Source organism: Brachycentrus maculatus, unplaced genomic scaffold (genome assembly GCF_059751285.1).
Source record: "Brachycentrus maculatus isolate JH-2025_06_01 unplaced genomic scaffold, ASM5975128v1 h1tg000012l, whole genome shotgun sequence".
Taxonomy (NCBI): Eukaryota; Metazoa; Arthropoda; class Insecta; order Trichoptera; family Brachycentridae; genus Brachycentrus; species Brachycentrus maculatus.
In genome coordinates this window covers 438,853-461,136 of record NW_028280766.1, presented here as the reverse complement: position 1 = coordinate 461,136, position 22,284 = coordinate 438,853, and the positions used below count along the sequence as shown (strand labels likewise).

General features: G+C 32.7%; 1 protein-coding gene and 1 long non-coding RNA gene across 2 annotated transcripts; one reads left to right on the top strand and one right to left on the bottom strand.

The window, feature by feature from the left end:
- The first annotated feature begins 1,430 nt into the window (after window positions 1-1,430).
- LOC148313423 (uncharacterized) lies at window positions 1,431-5,540 on the top strand. The gene is made up of 3 exons (XR_015837799.1): window positions 1,431-2,027; window positions 4,062-4,301; window positions 5,288-5,540. It is a non-coding gene; the product is annotated as an uncharacterized LOC148313423 (long non-coding RNA).
- Window positions 5,541-7,770: 2,230 nt separating this feature from the next.
- On the bottom strand, window positions 7,771-17,657 carry LOC148313422 (uncharacterized). The gene is made up of 6 exons (XM_088262895.1): window positions 17,381-17,657; window positions 12,542-12,922; window positions 11,065-12,435; window positions 9,608-10,531; window positions 8,993-9,294; window positions 7,771-8,747 (listed from the first exon to the last, which is right to left on the bottom strand). The coding sequence occupies exons 1-6, from the start codon at window positions 17,381-17,383 to the stop codon at window positions 8,147-8,149; spliced, it is 3,582 nt and encodes a 1,193-aa protein (XP_088119021.1). The 5' UTR covers window positions 17,384-17,657; the 3' UTR covers window positions 7,771-8,146.
- Window positions 17,658-22,284: the final 4,627 nt, after the last annotated feature.

Genomic DNA, 22,284 nt, shown 5'->3' with positions numbered 1-22,284 from the left:
ATTTATGATATATGTTTGTTTTCTGCCTGCGTTCCTCTTCATAATCAATTGTAGAAAGTGATATTTATTTTCATGAAATACGTGATGCAGATATAAGATCTTACAAACATTCAACAGGAGTTATCAACCTGATCCAGGCCTTCTAAGAGCTTCTTCATTTGTGACCATATCCATCTGGGGAATATGATCCAGGTTTCACAGCCCTATAGCAATACGGACCATAACCATACATCGTAGCACTTAATGATTTCCTGTCGAAGTTTCAGGTTAAGGTTATCATAAAATTTATATGTATAAATATTTATTTATTACACCCTCAAAAATTTCATATTATCATATACATTAAGATTCAAATACTTGCTTTAGATATATTTTTATTTGTACTAAATGAATAAGTTAAAATTATATTTTTTCAGATATAAATTTAATGTCATAGGGTTGCAATAAATCCTTTTATTTTTTTTTAAAACCAATACTTCAAATACTACTCTCCCCGTTAAAATTGTAATAGGGTAGGTACTCAAATTTTTAATGCTGGTGTAATTGTTGTTTTACCTGTTTTTTTAGGCGTTGTATTGGTAGACACGTATGAATTAATAAATTAGGGATGGCTAGTCGGTTTATTGTGATCACAGGTTTTTCTACTGACTCATTTAAGTGATTTTAGCGATTATTTTCATTCGGATAACGATTAATCAGTAGGATTATTTAACACTCTTATTTGATGTTGTTAGTGTACCAACCTTGCGAGTGTTTTTGCCTTGAATTTTCACTCATGAATTGCATGAAATTATAAAAACTTTCAACATAAAGAGTAAATCCACTCAGAAGTATGCATAGGCTATAAAACTTAAAAAGTTGAAGCCTGAATAGGGTCAGGATTAGCGGTGTTACATAAGCCGTAGCTAGATTTCAGAGTCACTTAGACGTTAGGTAATTTAAAAAAAAAAGTGTACCAACTTTTTCAAAATAATACACTTTTTCAATAGCATTTGATACAAAAACAACAAAAATACACACACATACATAATAGTAATCGTAAACAAATCTCTTTGCATACATCTATAGTTTTGTTGTTGTTGTTGTTGAAAATAACAATATATTCATCAATGTGATATTTGAATCGAATAATAAATGATTGCTAACAATCATTGACGGAAAGATTGAACTAATAATTTTTTTAAATCATCGGATCATTCATTAATTTTTAAAACCGATTTCTTGACTTTTTTCAAAATCATTTGATCATTCGTTTATTTTTAAGACCGACTACTTGACTCATCACTTAAAGGCGTCGTCCTATTACAATGCTACTATCGCAAGTTCTCGCGAATTTTACTTTATTTTACAGATCATGAATAAATGTCGTTATTGGCATCCGCGCGACTAATTAAGATATTTATTTGAGATCTTGAAAGCTGTCCCACCACATGCCCAGATCTGATACAGAAGCATTTAGGCTTCCTGACAGATCTGCTCTTGCAAAGCAATTTTTTTTAACTAAGCTGCGAAATTTATTGAAAATGTGAAACAACATAAAATTGTATCCCGATTTTACTGTGAATTTACATTTTAAAGTTTATTCGAGATCTCTTTGTTAAATCGCAGATTCATACGTGTAAAATTCGCGAGAACTTGCGATGGTCACGTAATCGCGTTGTATTGTATTACGACAACGCCGAACAAGTTGAGAGATCCGGGTCTTTTATTACGAACCAGTTCATTTACTTCTACTGTCATTTTTTCGAGTAAGAATGTATGCCCATCCCTAATCGTTTTTTCGAATCATTCGAATTTGAGGTTAAAATTTCATTCAGTTTTCTCAAGTTTTCCTCGACATTTTCTTCGCGATGTCTAATGTTGTGTATATAGGACGAAAAACCCTTTTTAAAGGAAAGTCTTTGTGGGAAATTGTCGGCAATTTGAAAGATTACGGCGTTGGCAGGATAGTTGTAAGATCAACTTTTGAAAGGTATCCTGAAAAGTCTTTTATGAAAATTTTAAAAGTTGAACCCCAACCGAATGAGGCAAGTACTATCGTTTTTCAATGTTTATATGGTTGTCTTTTTTTTAAACATTACTTCTTTTTGTTTACTCGCTTACTTCATAGTTACTTTGACAATTTGTATTTACTGGACCATGACTACATCATAACATTTTAAAATATTAAGTTACCTACTGTTATTTAAAATGTTGATTTTATTTCTTTTCTTACAAATAGATAGTTTTCGTAAGATTTGATTTATGATGGATAATGTTATTGAATGTTTTTGGGCATTCGAACGGACATTATAACCTTAAAAATAAACATATATTTTGAATAAACTATTTTACATTAAAACACCTAAATTCAGAGTAAGCAAAATATGGTTACTGTTTCTTTCAAAAAGCATATTTCATTTTAAAGAAATAAAAATACTACTACCGTTCCCATGCCGCTCGCGTGACATGTCGCTCACTCCTTTCAACAAAGTCAAATATCAAAATTGATTTTTCAAGAGATCGTTTTTAAAGTAAAAAATATAATAAAATGTAATAAAAATAAATACCAAGCCACTTATTGAACTTTTTACTGTGCAACAGATCTTTTTAGGTAAAACCTGAACGTTATTTCTCCGTTTGAAAAATATTTAGTATATTTAAAAAAAAAATAATTAAACAATACCTTTTCTTTAAAATGCAAAAACAACGCTTTCTGCCCTGTAGCGGGTAAATATTAAGTTAAAAATATGTCGCTTTTGCTGGGATATAGTACATTTTCTGGGCATTATGGGCCGAGAACATGCACCACTGAAAATTGACGATTTTCGATATATGATGTTGTTGAAAGGAGTGATGTGTTTAATACAGAGTGAAGCAGTGAATAATTTGTATTTTGTAATTTGTGTATTTTTAAAATGAATTATGCCTTATAGGTTAACATTTCTTTTTATCATTTTTTGTTGAAATCGGAACTAGAAGAAAGCAACTGAATTTGTCTACTGACTAGAGAGATTCAATTTGAATTATCGTATCGAAAAATTGAATTAAGTAAAGACTTCTTCAACACGTCATTCTTAATTCAACAACAATACTTCTTAATCAAGTACTACTCAATTACTTGATTCAGTTTTTAATTAAATCGCCCATCACTGAATCAAGTATGATTCTTGTCTTCAAAACCTTTTGGATAATGTTTTTTACATCTCAAACTGTTTCTTAAATAAATAAATCATTCTCAATTAAATGGCAAACTTAGTTTTTGACCATCCCAGCAGTATTTTGAGTAAAATCTAAGTATGTGTTTATTTGCGGTCTTATGTTGTACATAATTAAGCATTTCACATTTTTTTCTCTCGAGTGCGTTACAATTACTTTTCCGCAATAAGTCATATGATAACCCAAATATATGATCGCATGGTTCGCTTCTTAAGATTCACATAATCCAATACTGAAAACATCGGGCTACGAGGTTGGCTGCACTGGGACCCTCTGATTTTAACCCATTAACCGAGCATGACTTATATATGCGTCATACGTAAACAGTATCGAGTATGGGTAGGACATATAGAAACATCCGGAAAAAAATTAACTTTTTTCTTTAGAATATTTTTTATTCGTTGTTCATGCATTCGTGGAAGCCTGGGTCTAACTGACATCAATAGTAAGGTAGAGGAAAGGCAATTGAGATGGTATAGCCACAGAGTACGTAGAAAACTTGAACATATTGTAAACCAGCCGATTGCCATGGATCTTCCTCGAAAGACATCTAGAAGAAGACCAAAAAATTCATGGTTGCTACACAAAGATAACATGATTCGAAAGCATGGCCTAGGTGATGTAGTATATGACAGAAGGACCTACAACCTGAGGACGAGAAGAGCTGACCCCAACTGTCTGCAAAGATGATAAGTTAGGATGGAGCTAGGAAGAAAAAGACATGTACAATTTAGAATGTAGCAATAATAACAGTGTATTTATGTGTTCGTAATTTCTGGGTGCATGGTCTTTTGATTGTGTAAGTTTTTGCGATGTACTCACTTTTGCTACATTCCCTTAATCTTGTGGTTATTATTTTCCAGGATCCACGCAAAGTAAGGATCTGGGTTCAAAAAACATTCAGAGGTAGAACTATTCCGGAAATTACAAAACTAGACAGCACGTCATATAAACCTGACTACAGATTGATACCCAAGAGTGAAGAAGAAAGCTATTGCAAAATTACAGCTGCCGTCCCAGAAAGAGTGGTTCCTTCTAAGATAGAATTCCCTCCATTACTCAAACAATTTGTTATAAGAGATTATGAAAAGAAAGGATTGAAGGTAAACTATGTTTCTTTACATTTTCACTTTTTTTTATAACATTACTTACACAAGTCATATATGTATATAATATTCCGATGAGTTATTTTCATTTCTCATTTTGGGACATGGGATTAAGTTTAACAAGACTGTAACACAAATAAGAAAGTTTAAAAACAACTAACCACAACTAACACAGGGCAAAATATAAAACAATAAATGGCTATAGTAGATACACATTTAAAAAAAACGTAAGATTAGAAGCATAGGGCAAAAATGTAACTATTCATTAACACAAATATCATTTAAGTATTTTGAAAAAGTGTTTTGATTTGTACATACTTATTTGCCCTCCTAATGATAATCTGTACAGTAATTTAAAGGACATGATAACGGTGTACAAGCGCTAGTGCACTACATGGAATTTTACCTTCCGGCAGTCCGTTTTTTTTTTTTTTAAATAAAAGGGACTTCGACAGTTTAGCGTGATCGAAGTTACGCTCGCCGTGATCACGCACCGATGAAGCACACCGATCCAAAGAAAGATGGCCAAAAGCACAAGCCAATCATCCGTTTTATCATACTAACCGGACTGCCGGACGGTAAAATTCGATGTAGTACACAAAAGCGCCCCAAGTGTAAGATGTCGTTTAGCGAGATAATAATAATAATAATAATAAATTTGGACAACTTATATAGCGCCATTTTCGTAAAAAAATACCTCAAGGGCGCTTCACTGTGAATGAATTGGGGAAAATATTATGGTGGATATGATTTAGCAAACAAATGCGTTTTTAGTCTTTTTCTAAAGATCATCTCACTCTCACTATTTCTAACCATTGGTGGAAGAGCATTCCACGCCGTCGATATTCCAAAAATTAGTCTCGCTGCTGCGTTTAACACTGATTGCAGTCGAGTCATTTTATTGTTTGGTAGACCCGTGTATATAGAGATGGTTGTTTAGTAATTAAAACATGGATTGTTAATATTTTGATTCTATTTAACAGGCTCCCGAGAATCTCCACCTAAGGTTTGTGTATAAAACAAGTCCCAATAAAACATATAAGATTGACGAGAATTCATCGGATGTTCTGCCAGTGGGACTTGGAACAGATGTGTCCAAACACCTTTATAGTGAACAAAACACTCAATAATTGTTTAGCGTTTCAAATTATATCAACACTATGAATACTGTCTTTTTATATTACCATATAATCTATTAGTTTTTATGATAGTAAAAATAAACTTGATTTAAAGTTATTTTGTTATTTTTTGTGTGATGTATACTGTAGAACGGGGCTATTTGAACTTTGATGTGTTACTTGAGCCCAGTACAAAAAAACTATTTTGATTGTGGTATCGATCGAAGTATCGTGACAATAAGTGTCACCTGCCAGGGAAACAATGAATCATGTTGATACGTTCATTATTGTAGACCAAATACAGATTTAATTTTTTTTGTACTGGGCTCAAGTAACACATCAAAGTTCAAGTAGCCTCATTCTATGTTACCTGATTTTTTTGAAGCTGAATTCGCCTGCATTCTGGAGACCTATATAATTTTTAGTTTATTACTTCCACTTTTTTAGTATCAAATTATTTAACAAACGATATACATTTAGTAAAATAAAATAACAACAATATAGTTTTTTTCCGCATTTATTTTATGTGACCAGTGATCGGGTTTCGTCATTTCCGACATCAGGGTGGTTTTACGACATATCTTTGTTATATTAATAATCTTGGATGATTTATAAAGCGCCATTTTCATAAAATACTACCTCAAGCACGCTTATACAGATATGGATTATCAAAAGTAAATGAAAATGAGAGAAAAAAAATATTAAAAGAAAAACGTCGTCAATCGGCTAAGTCTGAAAGGGGGAAAGTGGAGCCGCTGTATTATTGCACTATCTTCTCGGTTTTCTTGGGCTGGAGCATGGCCAAGATGTTGGGCAGGACGCCTCCCTGTGCAAATGGTAATACCGGAGAGCAGCTTGTCAAACTCCCATCATTGTGGATATTCAACTGCAGATGGCTGGGGGGTGATGCTGGTAGTTGTTATATTAAAATATAAAATGCAGTTCCACCGAGAAATGTCAATACAAAACTTAAATCGAATGAACAAATAGTCTAATATAATATTTTATTGTGAATTGTGCTTAGATGAATCTTTTCTTTTTTTAACACTTTATTTTATTTTACAAAGTGACATCTATTGGTTTTTGAACAAACTAATATATAATTATTCTAATGAAGGTAGGAATTAGAAAAACCTTTTTCATACTGAGTTTAACCATGTTTTATCAGTTTTTAATAATTTTATGAATCAGTCTCATAAATTGTTATATTTAGTAAACTCTTACGTCTAATATTATCCATAGTCAACCTGAAAATAAATGCTTCATAACCTACAGTCATTAGTTATCTATGCTTGGATAAAGTGTGCAGTCAAATCGTTCCTTATACTGTAGAGTGAAACTTCAATTAACACTCGTAAGAGGTTTCCCCGATTTCTATATTAAGCAAAAATAGTATCAAAATTTAAATCATTCATTAAATGAATAAGGTTAATGCACCAATCATTATAAATATGTATATATATATATATATATATATATATATATATATATATATATATATATATATATATATATATATATATATATATTTATATATATAATTTTTTTTTTCAGAATATATGTAAGTACATACACTGGAGGTTTATTGTTTCAATACAATATCTTCCAAACATTCAAAAACATACAAGTGATACTTGTCGAGGTTTGTACCCTGTAATATAGGGTACAAACCCAAATTATGTATGGCCTATATAACTGTTTGCAGTGGCGTTCAGAGAGTTTTTAATCAGGATAGGCAGAATAGTTGGGTAAGGATAAGGTATAGTAGGCACTGGTCTTGTTTCTACATATATGGAACGCGTTTAATCCAGGGTAGGCACTGCTTTTCAGCCTATATATTCGTAGAATGCATAATTATCTGACTGTTATGATGAAATCTAAACAGCTTATCTATCAATTATTGGGGCTCGGATATGGCTGGAGTTACTTGGAATACTGTATTGGCAAATTCTTTTATTTATAGCTTGTGTTTGTTGGATTCCTGGCAGTCCAATTCAGGATGGTAACCAAAGAGGTCTGCAATACATAATCCTAGTTTGTAGTGATTGCTTTTGTTAGTTTTGTTTTCTCCAATTTGTGAAATTTTCACTCAATAATTACTTTATGATACTATAATTATTAACATCCACATCATATAAATGTCTACAGCTTTGAGTTAAATTGTATGTTCATAAGTATCTATATTGTGGAAATTTTAATTGGTTCTTTGAAGTAATTTAATTGGTTCTTTGTTTTGAGTTTAGTAAAGAGATATATAATACAACTCTGTTTCAAGATTTACTCATCCTAAAAGGTGATATTTTAATAAATACAAACATGAATTATTTAAAGAGTATAATGAAAAAAGGTTTCGTTTTAAAAGTTTTATTTTTATTTAACATTAACATGCGTAACGCATTTTACACTTAGTTTCAGATGAGCCGCTGAATGTCAACATATCTTATGTTTGTACTCAAACTTGACATTCTCTCAGTCATCCAAAAATGAAACAATAAAATATTTTAAGATAGGTACTAAATCATAAATATTTATCCTAAAATTAATCTTAAATTAATTTTAAATAGTAAAAGAACGATTGAATAAATACAAGTATTATTTTATCACTGATAATTTACTCTGAGATGGCGTATTTACAGTAAACCTTTCTGAATACTAGTTTTTGATCAGACTAAGAATTTCGGTTTTTGTTTGTTATGAACATCACACTAGAGCAGAGTGGATATATTAATACCTTCCCGCTATCTGAGCGATCCAGTCCAGGTAATGTGAGACCTTTACATATACTCCAGGCACGTTGACTTGACCACATCCTATTCCCCAGGATACTACTCCCACTAACTGCCAAGTTCCTCCTCTCTCGCATACCATGGGACCGCCTCCGTCACCCTTGCAAGCATCCTTGCCTTCTTCACCTCCAGCACAGATGAAACCGGGGTTCAGTTGGTACTGGTAGCCTAACCTGGTCTGCCTGAGTTGAGCTTCGCATTGATGATGACCGATCACCGGGACGTCAACTTCTTTCAAAATATTCTGATACTTTCCAAAGTCTCCGAATGCGTCTTTTCCCCAGCCAGTGGTCCAGCATCTGGCACCAGTGTAGTCGGTAAACTTGTCAGGTAAACAAGCCGGACTGATGTGAGGATATTTGGTCCAGTCTACAGGGTGATCCATTTTGAGAATAGCCAGATCGTTATCGAGTGTTCCAGCGTAATATTGAGGATGTACGTGGACTGAGATGATGTCTCTTTCAATGTATGGGTAGAATTCCACATCGTGATTGACATCCCATTCTCCGAGTCGTACTCTTAGATCGAAGCCAGTGTATCTAAATGAAAAATTCTTTGTTAACATATCTAAGTGATACTTTGACACATGCATTTTGATATAATTTTTACATTATGTGTTAAATACAGTCAGTCCTGAATTACGTCCCAATCATCTCATTTTAAAACCTGATATTAAAACTTCTACCAACTGGGTTTGCTGCGTTATTAGTAGATTGGGCATCTTTGGTTTCTACTTGATATCTACTAAAAATCCAATTGAAAGTAAAAATATTTATGTACTTACGTTTTGACACAGTGAGCTGCTGTCACAATATGTAAATGATCAATCAGAGTTCCTCCGCATACGTAAACTGATTCCTTTGGATCCTTCTTTAAGATGGCCACTTGCCATGGGTATTCTCCAAATTCACTGTCTCCATCAACATAAACGGGGTTCTTTATACGTCCGTTGATTCCCTGGGAGTGCCGACTGCCACACTGTCCCCTGTTAGAGCCGCCGATGCCTTGAGGCCTGTTGGGCCGACGACAGCAAACATGGCGAGGCCCACATTGTTGTTGCTGCGCTTGTCCAAAGTAAGCTTGGCGCTGAAATATTTTTATTTCATCAACACGCTGTAAAGCTTTTATCGGTACGACATAATATTTTTTGGTATAAAGACAAATCAAAATAAATATTAGTCTGAAGGTAATAACAGATGCAATGGGAAATGGATATATGTATTATGCAATCTTTTTGAAAGATTTACTTGTAGACAGCCAAAGTTGTTTAGTTCAGGCAGGTAGATCATGCTTATGGATATTAAATATAAAATGAAATATGGTGTATAAATGTGTATAATTTGTACTTTGCCTAATGAATGGATGTAATATTAATGATCCTCAGATCCATACAATTTACCTTAATGGCTTTAGTTCTCTGTTCGATATCATCATTATTGGGAACCTTTTCTTCCTCAGACTTGGACAACTCACGCCTACGGCGATTAGAAGGGAATTTGACATTTCGACCACCTGCGGCGTGGCCAGGAGCTTGTTGGGGGATATTTTGTGTTCTACTGTAGGAGTTGTAGTTTTGAGCGTAAGTGTTTGGTGTGTTTTGGGTATTTACATTATTTTCAGATGTTGAACGGCCATAAAAGTCACTACCATAATTACTATACACGTTAAGGTCATCAGCGTCATTCGCATATGGACCGGTTACATCTTGGTCGTCATTTTCATCATACTCTGCGTTTCTGAAGCCTTCGGAATATGGATAGCCTCCGGGTCCGGACCCGAAATACGGAGGATGCGAAGGGCTATGTAGGAAGGGTGGAGAGTCGTGGTGGTCGTGGTAGTGGGGTGGGGGACCGTGGTGGTACTGGGGTGAGGGGCCGTAGTGGGGTGGAGGGGGTCGGGAAGCTCCGTAGTGGTAGTGGGAGTGGTGGACCGTGGGGTAACCGCCGCCGTGACCGCCGTAACCGCCGCCATAGCCTCCTCCGAAGAGTAAATGCTTCTTTTGCTCAAAAAGAGAACCTATTTTGTGAATGATGTTTTTATTGGGCGTTACGTGCAAATTTACTAACGGCTTGACGACTTTTTCTCCGTAATCATTTTTGGTGACTTGTACCGATACCAATGGGTCCACCGAGACCAATCCCAAATTCAGCCCACCGCCCCCGATGGAGGATCCGTAAGGATTGATGACAGGATTGTGACTGAAAGGGTTGAGAGGATAACCGCCGTAGCCGGAGTTGGGCAGTCCGAATGATACTCCAAAGGTAGGCTGGACCTTTTGACCAAAAATGCCTCGGTTACCGTCGTCGTCAGAGCCGTGTTGGCGCTGAAGAAATTTCCAATCATCAGTGATAATAATAAATGTTATAAAGTATAATTCACATATTTCAATTATATGGTATGTTGTTATACCCAAAACTGTTATTTTTATGTTATCACATTTAAATTTAACACTTTAGTAACCATATAATTATTTTGTGACTGTTTCCACGAATGCATTATTTTTTTAGTAACAATCTCATTAAATTCAATATATCTTTGCAGTTACGTGTATTATCTCAATGTATTTTTGTTGGTTTTTGAGGCAAAGCGTGTTTAAGTGAATGAAATTAGTACAAAGGAAATATGGTTAATAAATCATAAAATATATTATTTGAGAAAATAAAGAAAGAGTAAAATTTTGTTTTACGCCTATTAAGAAGGAAACATTATGTTTTTATTATAGTATGATGGCGAGATGATTTTATTTTATTTTTTTAATAAAGACCCATTCCCAAAAAATAAATATTATTTTAGTAGTGACGAATATTAGTAAAAAAGGGAGGATTATATTATATTTTTAATTAATTAACTTCTTACCGGTTCAATTGCTTTATTAGCAGATTCACTGGCCTTGTCATTTGTTTCCCTTTTTGATATTTTCTTGGTTTCAACTTTAGCTTCTTCAGTAATATTACTGTCTGCCATTTTAGCAACTCGGACAATTGTCATTGTACCATTTCCATCAGTTATAACAACCTTTTCCTCTGGCAAAGCTTCAATATTTGATCCCAGATTTCTTGGGTCAATCGGCAAAAACAGATCGTCTTTACGACCTATTACGTCTTGAGTAGGACACTGGTCGAATGGGACACATACACAATCGTAGTTTTCTGCCCTCCCTGATTCCTGTCCCTTGTATTTATCACCGGTGTATCCGAACTGACTGCTGTATTGATTTGTTCCACCGTAATAAGATGATCCACCGCCGAGCAAATTATTGTTTACGGGTGACGTGTTTAACTCTTTTTTGTAAAATTGATTCGAGTTTCCGTATGACCCCACTGTTGTTCCGAACGAGCTGAGTCCGGAGGAAGGCGCGTAACCGGAACCAGATGCATAGCCTAAATTGTAAACACCATTGAGGTTTTGTCCCTGTCCTGAAGTAGTGCCCTTATAACCAGAATTTGAGAAAGATCCTTGCTGGTTTTCGTAAACAGGTTTAACGGAGCCATAGAGACCTCCCGGATTCCCGAATCCGGAATTGACAGGATTGAATCCGCCACCATTAACAGAATTCAACCCAGATAATCCAGATGTTGACTGGTAACCACCGGAATGTGAGCTCGATATTCCTGAACTGTGGATTTGTGACTCGGAAGTAATTGGGACTGGATTATTTACAATGATTGTAGGTTTTTTCTCACTTCCCTCACCATGATGGTAATGATGGTGAATATGAACAGCTTGTCCGTCACTTTTAGTATTTGCCAAGAAGGTTCCGCTTTCTTTGATACTTTTATGAGGCTTTTCAAATTCGTAAGGAGTTTCTACTTCGATTGGTCCATCATAAATAGGTCCCAATGGTTTAGAGAAATAAGTTGGACCAGATGGTCCGTCAAAAGAGCTGGAGAAACTATTGTGTGAGCCGGACGCAAAGCTCCCTTGTTGAGAGGAAAATTGACCTTGAGATCCAAAGCTACCTGGCGGTCCTCCATACTTCGATGGAGGTCCATATCCCGGCCTTGGTGGTCCACCATATCCTACTTTCCTTGGAGGTCCTAGCGGGGGTCCTTGGGGAGGTCTTATTCCATTCAAATTGGGCTTCGGGGGTCCATAAGCTCTTGGTGGCCCTCTAACTGGGATAGATGCGATCGGGCGACCAATGGGTTGAATATCAACAGGCTGGGCATAAATAAGATCTTCCGGAGAAACGTAAGACTTTTTTGGGTCATATGATTCACCTTCGCACTGAAAATAAAATAATATTAGAACAATCAGTGTCCGATAGCATAAAGCGAGAATTACCTAAGTGATTTGGGAGAGTGCTGAATTTAAATTATAGCAAAGCATTTACCTGCATTAAACCAAGGCTGCAGAGACGATCTTTAATGATGTTTCTTGCTTGACTATCGTCACCTGACTCAAGAGCCTGTTTGACGTTGGGATCTTTGTAAACATCATCAAATCCTTCTAAATTCCTCCCCTGTCTGCTAGAGGCGAGAATATTATCGATAAAGTCGTCAACGTCTGTGGAGTTAGCACTAGTTTCAACTGCTGCCTGTTGCCCATAGTACGATGTTTCATCCGCAATGTAATCTTCGAGGGGTTGAGCTTCTTGACTAGATGTGATATCTGGTTGACTGCCCCAAGTCCACCCGCTCTGTTCGTTTTCGGCATATACTGATGCTAGCGCTATAGCTAGACAAACTATACCTTTTATCGTTGATATGTTAGCCTGAAAAGAAACAAAATAAAATGAATCAGAAATGCAATTTACCGTTCAACATTATGGGACAGCATTTTCAAACAATAATAGTAAAAGTGATTTTGCTGATGGAAATTCGCGTACAGTAACAGAGCACTTACAGTGCGCTTTATTACGAGCTCGATATGCTGTAACCGGTTTCTTGTTCCATACAAGTCACAATCAAGTACCGTGTTTGAATACTAAGCGGTGAATTGTATCATTGCCGCTATTATATCACACCCACGATTCGTTTTTGTCCTTATTCTTTACACTTTACGCAGTTTTCATAATGGTCTTATTTACGAAACGCCGAATAAAATTAATACTAATTTAAAATATTTCGCAATGGCAGCGAAGGAGACAATAATAAAATTATTTATTAGTCACCCATCTGATGCCTTTTGGATGCTGTGTCATTTCGCGACTCGCGTGGGAAGAAAGAAATTTCACTTTCTGATGAATATGGCGAAGACTGCTTGCACAACGATATTTCGCGAATTATTTAGGCATGAAGAGAAAACATTTTTTACGAGATGCTGCTTTGGGAAGGCTAACCAAATTGTATTTACCTTCACACGTATCAAACTTACTAGAATTTTGGACTCGCATTTCGAAATTTAGACGAATAGTTTTTATTTTATGATGGTTTGTGTGTGTGTTTTTCTTTTAAATTAATGTTTAAAAAAACATTCAACAAATATACTGTACCTACTAACTGATAATCTACTCGAATTTTTATGATCGTCTGCTGATTAAACCATTCTTATTTTGGTGAGAAATCCACAAAATGATTTCACTGCCAGATCTTGATCTTGAATTTCTATTTGGAGCTGATTTGAACAATGAAGGAGTATATTATTTCTCACAAGCTGTAATTTACGAATACATATTCACTTTCTTGTTCCCATACAGATTTCTCCAATTTCTGTATTGTTCCGCAAAAATTAACGCCAAATTATACCTATTGTATTTGACGAAGTGTACATAATTTCCATTTTAATTTGATATGAAAACGTGCCTTTATTTTAGGGAAAAAAGGATGAATGTCAAGTTTATAATAAATTAATATTTTAATTTTAGCCTCTTCTCCTCTTTTCTAATTGATTAAATATTATCATGGGTTTTGTTTTGCCGGGCAGCCGTAATAAATAATGCGGTGAAAACATTATTTATCAAATCGAACCCCAAATTTCACATGTCTATGCAAAACATCCCAACTACTCAACGAAGGTGTAATAAATAATGATTCTTAAAATATTGAGAATACTAAGTAAACGTCTTATGAAACACTCGTTTGAAAATAATTAGGAAATTTTTGTTTTATAACGAATGCAGGATCTTTGATTTTTCCGCAGTCAATATTTCGCAAAATGTCGAAACATTGCGTTGGTAAATTTTACCAAACCATACGTGTAAATATTGCTTAAAATGTGAAGAATGGCCTTATTTAAATAAACAATAATTTTGTTTAAATAAAATTGATGCCAATATTACTAAAAAAAATTAAATTTGATTATTTTTTTTAGATCTTAGAGAACCATAATTTAAAATATTTAAAGTACTTTTTACATAATAATAATAATAATAATAAACCCTTATCCGCACCCCAATGGTGCATAGGGCACTGCGTCATATAAACGCAGTGTTATCTTGATCGTTTACGCATGAAGGAAAGGTGATCAGCCCCCCGCTTCAGGTACCAGTCCAGGGTAATATTGAATAAATATGACAGTGAAAAAATCACTTATATATATTTTACCCCCCTTGGGAATCAAACCCGGGACCTACAGAACGGTAGCAGAGCGTGCTGACCATAACACTACGGAGGCGGGCGAACTTTTTACATTTTTATTATTATTTATTCGTTCGTGAAGATTGTACTATGATTTGTATTATAATGTACAAATATAATTACAATATTGAAACGATTATTTCTTTAGCCTGATCTCATCGAAATGTTCAAAGAATACGACCCACAGTATGACCATGCAGTGCATTTTCACAAAGAGATTAATCCGACAGATGCAACCGTTTCTCCGTAAGAAGTGAAAGTATTGCCGTGACTTTGGGCTTCATCTGTCCGAGGCCAGAATGCCGTATTCCTAGCATACTGGCCATGCAAATTCATGCCTTACTAACTATGTACACGATGCTCAATTCAGCTTAGCATCCGAGAAGATTATGATTTGTTTATGCGGGTGACTTCACACACCGGTCAAATATTGTTGGTTTCCGCGTCACGGTTTATTACGTCTACGCAGAAAGCATACAGCCAATCGAAAGTATTGCACATTATTAATAATAATTAGATAAATTTCCATTCATATTACGATTTTATAAGTTATTTAAAAAATAAACACTGTGAGTTTATTTAATGAGTTTATTTCATTACACATGACTAGTTTCGAAAACTACAACATAAACAAAAGAAGTAAAAATAATCATCACGTCATTCCACAAAGTTAATGTCGAATGCATAACAATATTTTTAAAGTTCTCTATGATGATAATTACGTAAAATACACATCATATTTTAAAAAAACTCATCTTTATTGAACTTTCAATGAGTACATACTGATTATATAATATGTACATATTTACGTACAAAATTTGAGTGTGTCCAAATACTTCACAAATCTGGATTATCTTCACCTAGGAGTTATTTATTACATTTTTAACATCTCAACATAATGAAGAACAATATGGATATCTGGATGTTTACAGGGTTTACGACTTGTCATAGGCTGTCACGAGATTGATCTAGGAGTTCCAAAAGTTTGAGTAGTGTGGTTGTTAATCTTGGGTAGAATTGAAGAATGTTGCACGTGGGTAAAGTGATCACTTAATCAGTCTATGACAGGTCATATGCCCTGTAAATACCCAGACTTCCATATTCTTCTTCACCTATGTTGAGATGTCAAAAAAAATATATTTACGTACATGTAGAATCTATGGAATTTATTTATGTATCGTTTTGAGCTATTTAAAATTTACAACTATTGATAATAATACCATACATATTATTGTCTGGTTTAATATCCCAAATAGAAGTTTTTTTCTCCTGCAATACGCACTTTTTTCATTAACAATTTGATTTATTTTAACTGAAAAAGAACTTTTGATTATCAATCGGTTTACAGATCTGTCATTTTTATTATCATATTCATTATTCGACAAAAATAATTATTTTATTTTGCTCAATAAAAAGCTTCTTTTCATCTCACCAATAGATGTCTCTAGTGAAGTTCTAGTGATTCAACAACAATGTTTCAAAATTGATTGATATATATAGAACTTCCAAGAGTTTGAGTAGTGTGGTTGTCATAAATGGGTAGAATTGGTGAATGTTACACGTGTGCAAAGTGACCACTGAAACCATCCTATGACGGTCGTCAGGCCCATAAATGCTGAGACTTCCATATTCTTCTTCATCTTTGATGAGATGTCAAAAAATAATATTTTATTTCGTTTCAAATGTTGTTTTCAAAAATTGTACAGCAAAACCAATTTTGTTAATTATAATAAAACCAATTGTGATTGAGAAAAAAATACTGCTTATTTGAGAGTGAAAACTGAGATAAAAAGTTGTTCTAGACTTTGAACTTCACTTTCGTTTTCACTTGTTTTTCTTGGTGTGATCTCGTGGGAGTTGCTTTTGGTAAACAAAAGCGGTCGTGTGTGACAAGTTCAAACAATTGGTGATCATTAAAATACTATATTTCATTTCTATGCAGGTAATTTTTATTCATTACATTCAGAATATTTTGCTAGTAATAGAGTTTGCCCACTCCCATGATTTTTTATAATTTTATTGTATTTATACAGCTTTAAAAACTGAAATAATATTAATGTGTTTTCGATAATACAACTTTTTGGTTGTAAAATAATAGAAAATTGAATTTTGATTTAAATAAATTGGAGGTGTTATTTTAGGTTAGTTTATTATTTATAATTATTGGGTTTTACATTTAGAGACCACTTTTTTGAGTTTATTAATGTAAAAACGACTAGTTTCAATACAAGAAAACGACTAGTTTTCTCGTAACATATGTAGTTCTCGAAACTAGTCGCGTTTACATAAAAAAATAAAGATTTTAAAATTTGTTTAAATCATAACGTTATTTTAGTTAGTAATAAATTGATAAATATTTTTTTTTATAGTTTTTTTTTTAAATAAAATATTTTTTGTTTAGAGTTGAAGATGTAACTAAAAAATTTAACCATCCATTTAGATAATGAATGCAAATATATAGATTTAATTTAATTTGACACTAGCGAATGAAATTCACAGTGTAGTCCATTTTTATTACAAGCATTAAATGCCCCATTGAATAAGTGATCTAAATACTTTACTTATTATCTTAGTAATTAAGAATAAATATTACAAAGACTTGAGAGTTTTTTTTTTTCAAAAACGTGTTAGTTATAAAATCTCAAAGGACAAACCATAATTGCGCAGTGAGCCTTCAAGGAAGGCTGATGTATCCTCGCTGCTAAGTCCAATAAAAGAGCACTGTTCCTCACAATCTTCTCCCCGCGGCCAAAGCTCGACTGGGTACCACTCGCCCCTCACAAACGCTTTATACAATCCGAGATTCGAACTTCCCACCACCAGATCGCTAGCAACAACACCCTACCACTGGACAACGGAAAGTCTGTACTGTCTCACTTCACTCTTACCACTCTTTTCACTTTCCTCTGTGATGCTGTCGTATCGAATGATGGCCGAATCGAGATACGCGCAGTTTTATATGTTCTACCTCGAGGATGCGGAGTTTTCAGGTTTCGCAACGTTACCTGGTACAGGGGAACTCATTCTAGGGAGCTTTGCGTGGGAGAGGGGATGCCATTCATTCATGATGTGAATATGATGTCAGATATTTCGCAACCAGTTTTGTGAATGAATTTGCAAAATCGTAACGTGTGTCGATACTAACGAATCATGCGTAATGATTCTATTTTTACTCTTTACTATAATTTACAAATATGTCTTAAGTGGAATGGCATAATTTCTTTCAACTGGACTCTACAAACGGTAGATCGTCGAATATTATTGAGATGGTGCTAACTGGACCATATAGAATAAATGAATTAATTAGAATAGCGTTTCATTATTTTTTTTCAAATTATATATCCGTTTACACCAAACTTTACGTTTGTGGACTCCATATGCTCCACCTAAGGAGCGGATATGGTTTAATAATTACACCAAAACTTGATTTCAACCAATTTACAATTAATAAATGGTTACCTTTTCAAATATGTTACTAAATAAATTGATTTCGACCAATTTAAATTAATATTTAGATGCCAGTTTCAGATATTAATTAGATATTAATTGATTTCTACCAATTTATAATGAATATACAGTTAGCAGTTTCAGATATTAATTGAATTCGACCTATTTATAATTAACACACTATGGACGGGAAAGGTATTTTTACCTGTTCAGTCGATTGATGCTTAAGAACGGGGAGGGTATTTTTACCTTCTACGCCGGCCTCATTTCAAGGACAGAAAAGAGGGAATTGTTTAGTGATTTATATGAATATTATTTATCAATATCATTGTTAAAGTCTTAAATATATGTACACAATTATCGAATCTCGTCGCCAGAGATCCGCAAGCGTAAAAACACCCGTCATTAGTGTGTTAATATAAAGTTAAATGTTTCAGATATTAAAAAGATATCAATTTTTAATATCTTTGCAAAGATTAAAATCTTTTGATATCTTAGCAAAGATTTCACAGATACCAAAACCATCTTCCATACGCTAATTATCGTTTTTTTTAAGGTTACAAGAAAATCAATTTACTTGTATTTTTATTGTTACTAATATTTAATGAAAAATAATAAGTTAGTGCCTCTTACGCGAGGTAACCAATAATACATCTGACTAACGCATTTTATATAATTTATGCAATATTAATTACAGGATTATTTTCCTTGCAAAAAATACAATAAAATATGTTACGAGAATTGCCTGATGGAAGGCGCATTAAGTACCAATTAAGCTAATGGAATAAATCTTATCATTATTAAATATTTTTATGCAATTTAAAATTAAGATAAAAATCAATCCGTTTAAATGCTCTTTGTATGGCGAAGAAATATAAATTCATACGTTCTTTTAAATAATTTTATTAACTCTAAAATATATGTATTTATCATTTTTTATTATGTATATATGTATATTTATTCAAACCATAACACTACCAGTGGAACATTTAAAATATTTTTTTGAAGAGTCCGTTCAAATATTTAAAAGTATACGTGACTGCATACTGCACTGTGTTATATAATACGCAGGTAAACGTTAACTTGCATAATAATGTGTATGTTTACATTAATTTTCGGTACGTTGACTCTTCACATAACTATAAGAGGTATTTGAGGTTAACTTTTTGGTTTAATTTTTGACCATATGAAATTTGTAGTTTCTAGGATCATCACATTTATCGCGTTTCATGCTGTAAAAACCCGTTAAAAAACGAATTTAAAATAAAGAGCAAGGTATATGGATTTATATATATGTGTATATATATATATATATATATATATATATATATATATATATATATATATATATATATATATATATATATATATATATATATATATGTATATATATATATATATATATATATATATATATATATATATATATATAAATATATAAATATATATAATATATATATATATATATATATATATATATATATATATATATATATATATATATATATATATATATATAAATATATTAATATATAAATAAATATATATATATAATATATATATATATATATATATATATATATATATATATATATATATATATATATATATATATATTTATATATATATATATATATATATATATATAAATATATATATAAATATATATATATATATATATATATATATATATATATATATATATATATATATATATATATATATATATATATATATATAAATATATATATATATATATATATATATATATATATATATATATATATATATATATTTATATATATATATATATATATATATATATATATGTATATTATATATATATATATATATATATATATATATATATATATATATATATATATATATATATATATATATATATATATATATATATATATATATATATATATATATATATATATATATATATATATGTGTGTATATTACATAATTTTGTGATTATAACCAGTGGCATTACTTGATCTTTTATATTAAGTTGATATTACACAAGACTTAATTAAGTACCTAAACGCAGGGCTCATCCATCACCTTGCATCACACATTCATGTATTCTACGCCAAGATAACACTGCTTAAAAACAATAAACAATGCAGTGCTGTACGCACCATTAGGTGTAGATAAAGGTAAAAAAAGAACATTACTTGCATTACTATCCTTAGCATTTCTTGTAATAAAGTACTCTCTATATTAAATTGAGAAAAAAACTTGATGGATTTCATTATAATACTACTTTCAAATAAATGATTGGATCAAAATATCAAACCGAGGTGTTTAAAAAAAATACGAGACGCCCAAAGAAATTAATCTGATAAAGAACAATGACTGACGTCATTTTAAGTTTAGTAGTATGGCGTCATTAATTGGAACTTAGTAATAAAAATATATGGTACACCTTCGCTTTTTTGTTTGACCGATTAACACTTTCACTTGTTAATAGATAATTTTGTATAAATCCAAAACTGCATTAGGGAAAATAAAAAGAAACATATTTGAAGAGGTCTTGTTGTCTCTTATACAATGTTAAACCATGAGCAATTAGCGCGAAAGCAGTTCAACAAAATCATTTATTAATATAAGATGGAACTTTTATTTTTCAGTCGATCCCTGATAGTAGTACATATCAAGATATTCAAGATTCCAATTCTCTCTCTCTCTGGTCTCAATCCTGCGGATTGGTCTGTAGCAACAGATGACATCTCCTTCGCCATTCTAGTCTATTTTCCAATTATGTGGCATGATAATTAATACTTTGGATGACATAAAACTACAAAGTTACATTACAAAAGTATCTATTTCACACATTAATATGTTGGTTTCAATTTATTACAGTTATTTTACATGGTTTTAATTTATTACAGTATAAAGGAATTGAGTAGTTTCATTTCACGCAAAATTCAATTCAACACAATTTTTAAACAATATTTTATTCAATAAATAAGCCAGATAAAATAATGATGGATGGTGTGTATATTAATATAAATATGCTAAAACAAAACCAGCTATTGATCGACCGCACGAAAGGATATGTATAACTGATATTTTACTAAACATTTTACAAATGTGTTGTCCGTCGAGGTCCCGGGTTTGATTCCCAGAGAGGGTCAAATATGTATAAGTGATTTTTTCGCTGTAATATTTATTCAATATTACCCTGCACTGGGAGGGTTCATCACTTTTCCTTCATGTGTCAAGACAACACTGCATTTATATGATGCAGTGCCCTATACACCAAAGGGTGTGGATAATGGTTTAAAAAATATGGTTCGAGATTGTTATTCGCTTTATTTAATATCTAAAGTACATAATATAAATGATACTAGATTTTTTTTATGTTTTATGTTTAAGAACAGTAGGTATTATTAGCAAATATAATATGTACATACGAATTGAATGAGCAAAGCAAGAGGAAATTACCACATTAAAGACCCACGATGGTATCCCATGAAGAATACAACCATGGACAGTTCTTCAGTAATTTTTTCTTTCGGTAAAATAGTCCTCTTCTTCTTACGATTGCGGAAGGGATGTGCGAAGGCACAAACTACAGGGGACGACCCCGCTTGACCTACATGTACCAAATTATCCGACATGCGTTATAGTGGATATGCCGAGTTGAAGAGACGAGCGGAGGACAGAGATATGTGGAAACTGACCATGAAAGAAACAAACCATTAAAGAGATTGTAACCCACGAAGAAGAATAACAAAGAAATTCCAAAATAATTAGTTCTTTATTCGTTACACAAAATGTATATACATAACTAACTAACTAACTAACTATCACGCCGCTTCACCGCAGGGGTAGGCAGAGAGAATAGAACGCCACACCACTTTCCTTGCAAACATTCTTCGCCTCTTCCACGTTTATGCATCTCCTCATACATTCCCGCCGATTATTACGACTCCTAACCTGACTACTTTCAAGTATTTGGCATACCTGATTTGCCATGTTTTTCTCGGTCTTCCTCTGCTCCTTTTCCCAATAACATTTACATATTATAAATAATGTGTACATTTTACAGCAAAGTTATTGAAGTATCTAGATAAAAATCAAGATTATATGTCCA

Excerpts from the sequence above, each read along its gene's own strand:
- LOC148313422 (XM_088262895.1), bottom strand. Across the intron at positions 9,295-9,607 it reads AGAGAACTAAAGCCATTAAG|CGCCAAGCTTACTTTGGACA; the intron begins GTAAATTGTATG and ends AAAATATTTCAG. Across the intron at positions 8,748-8,992 it reads GCAGCTCACTGTGTCAAAAC|ATACACTGGCTTCGATCTAA; the intron begins GTAAGTACATAA and ends TTTTTCATTTAG.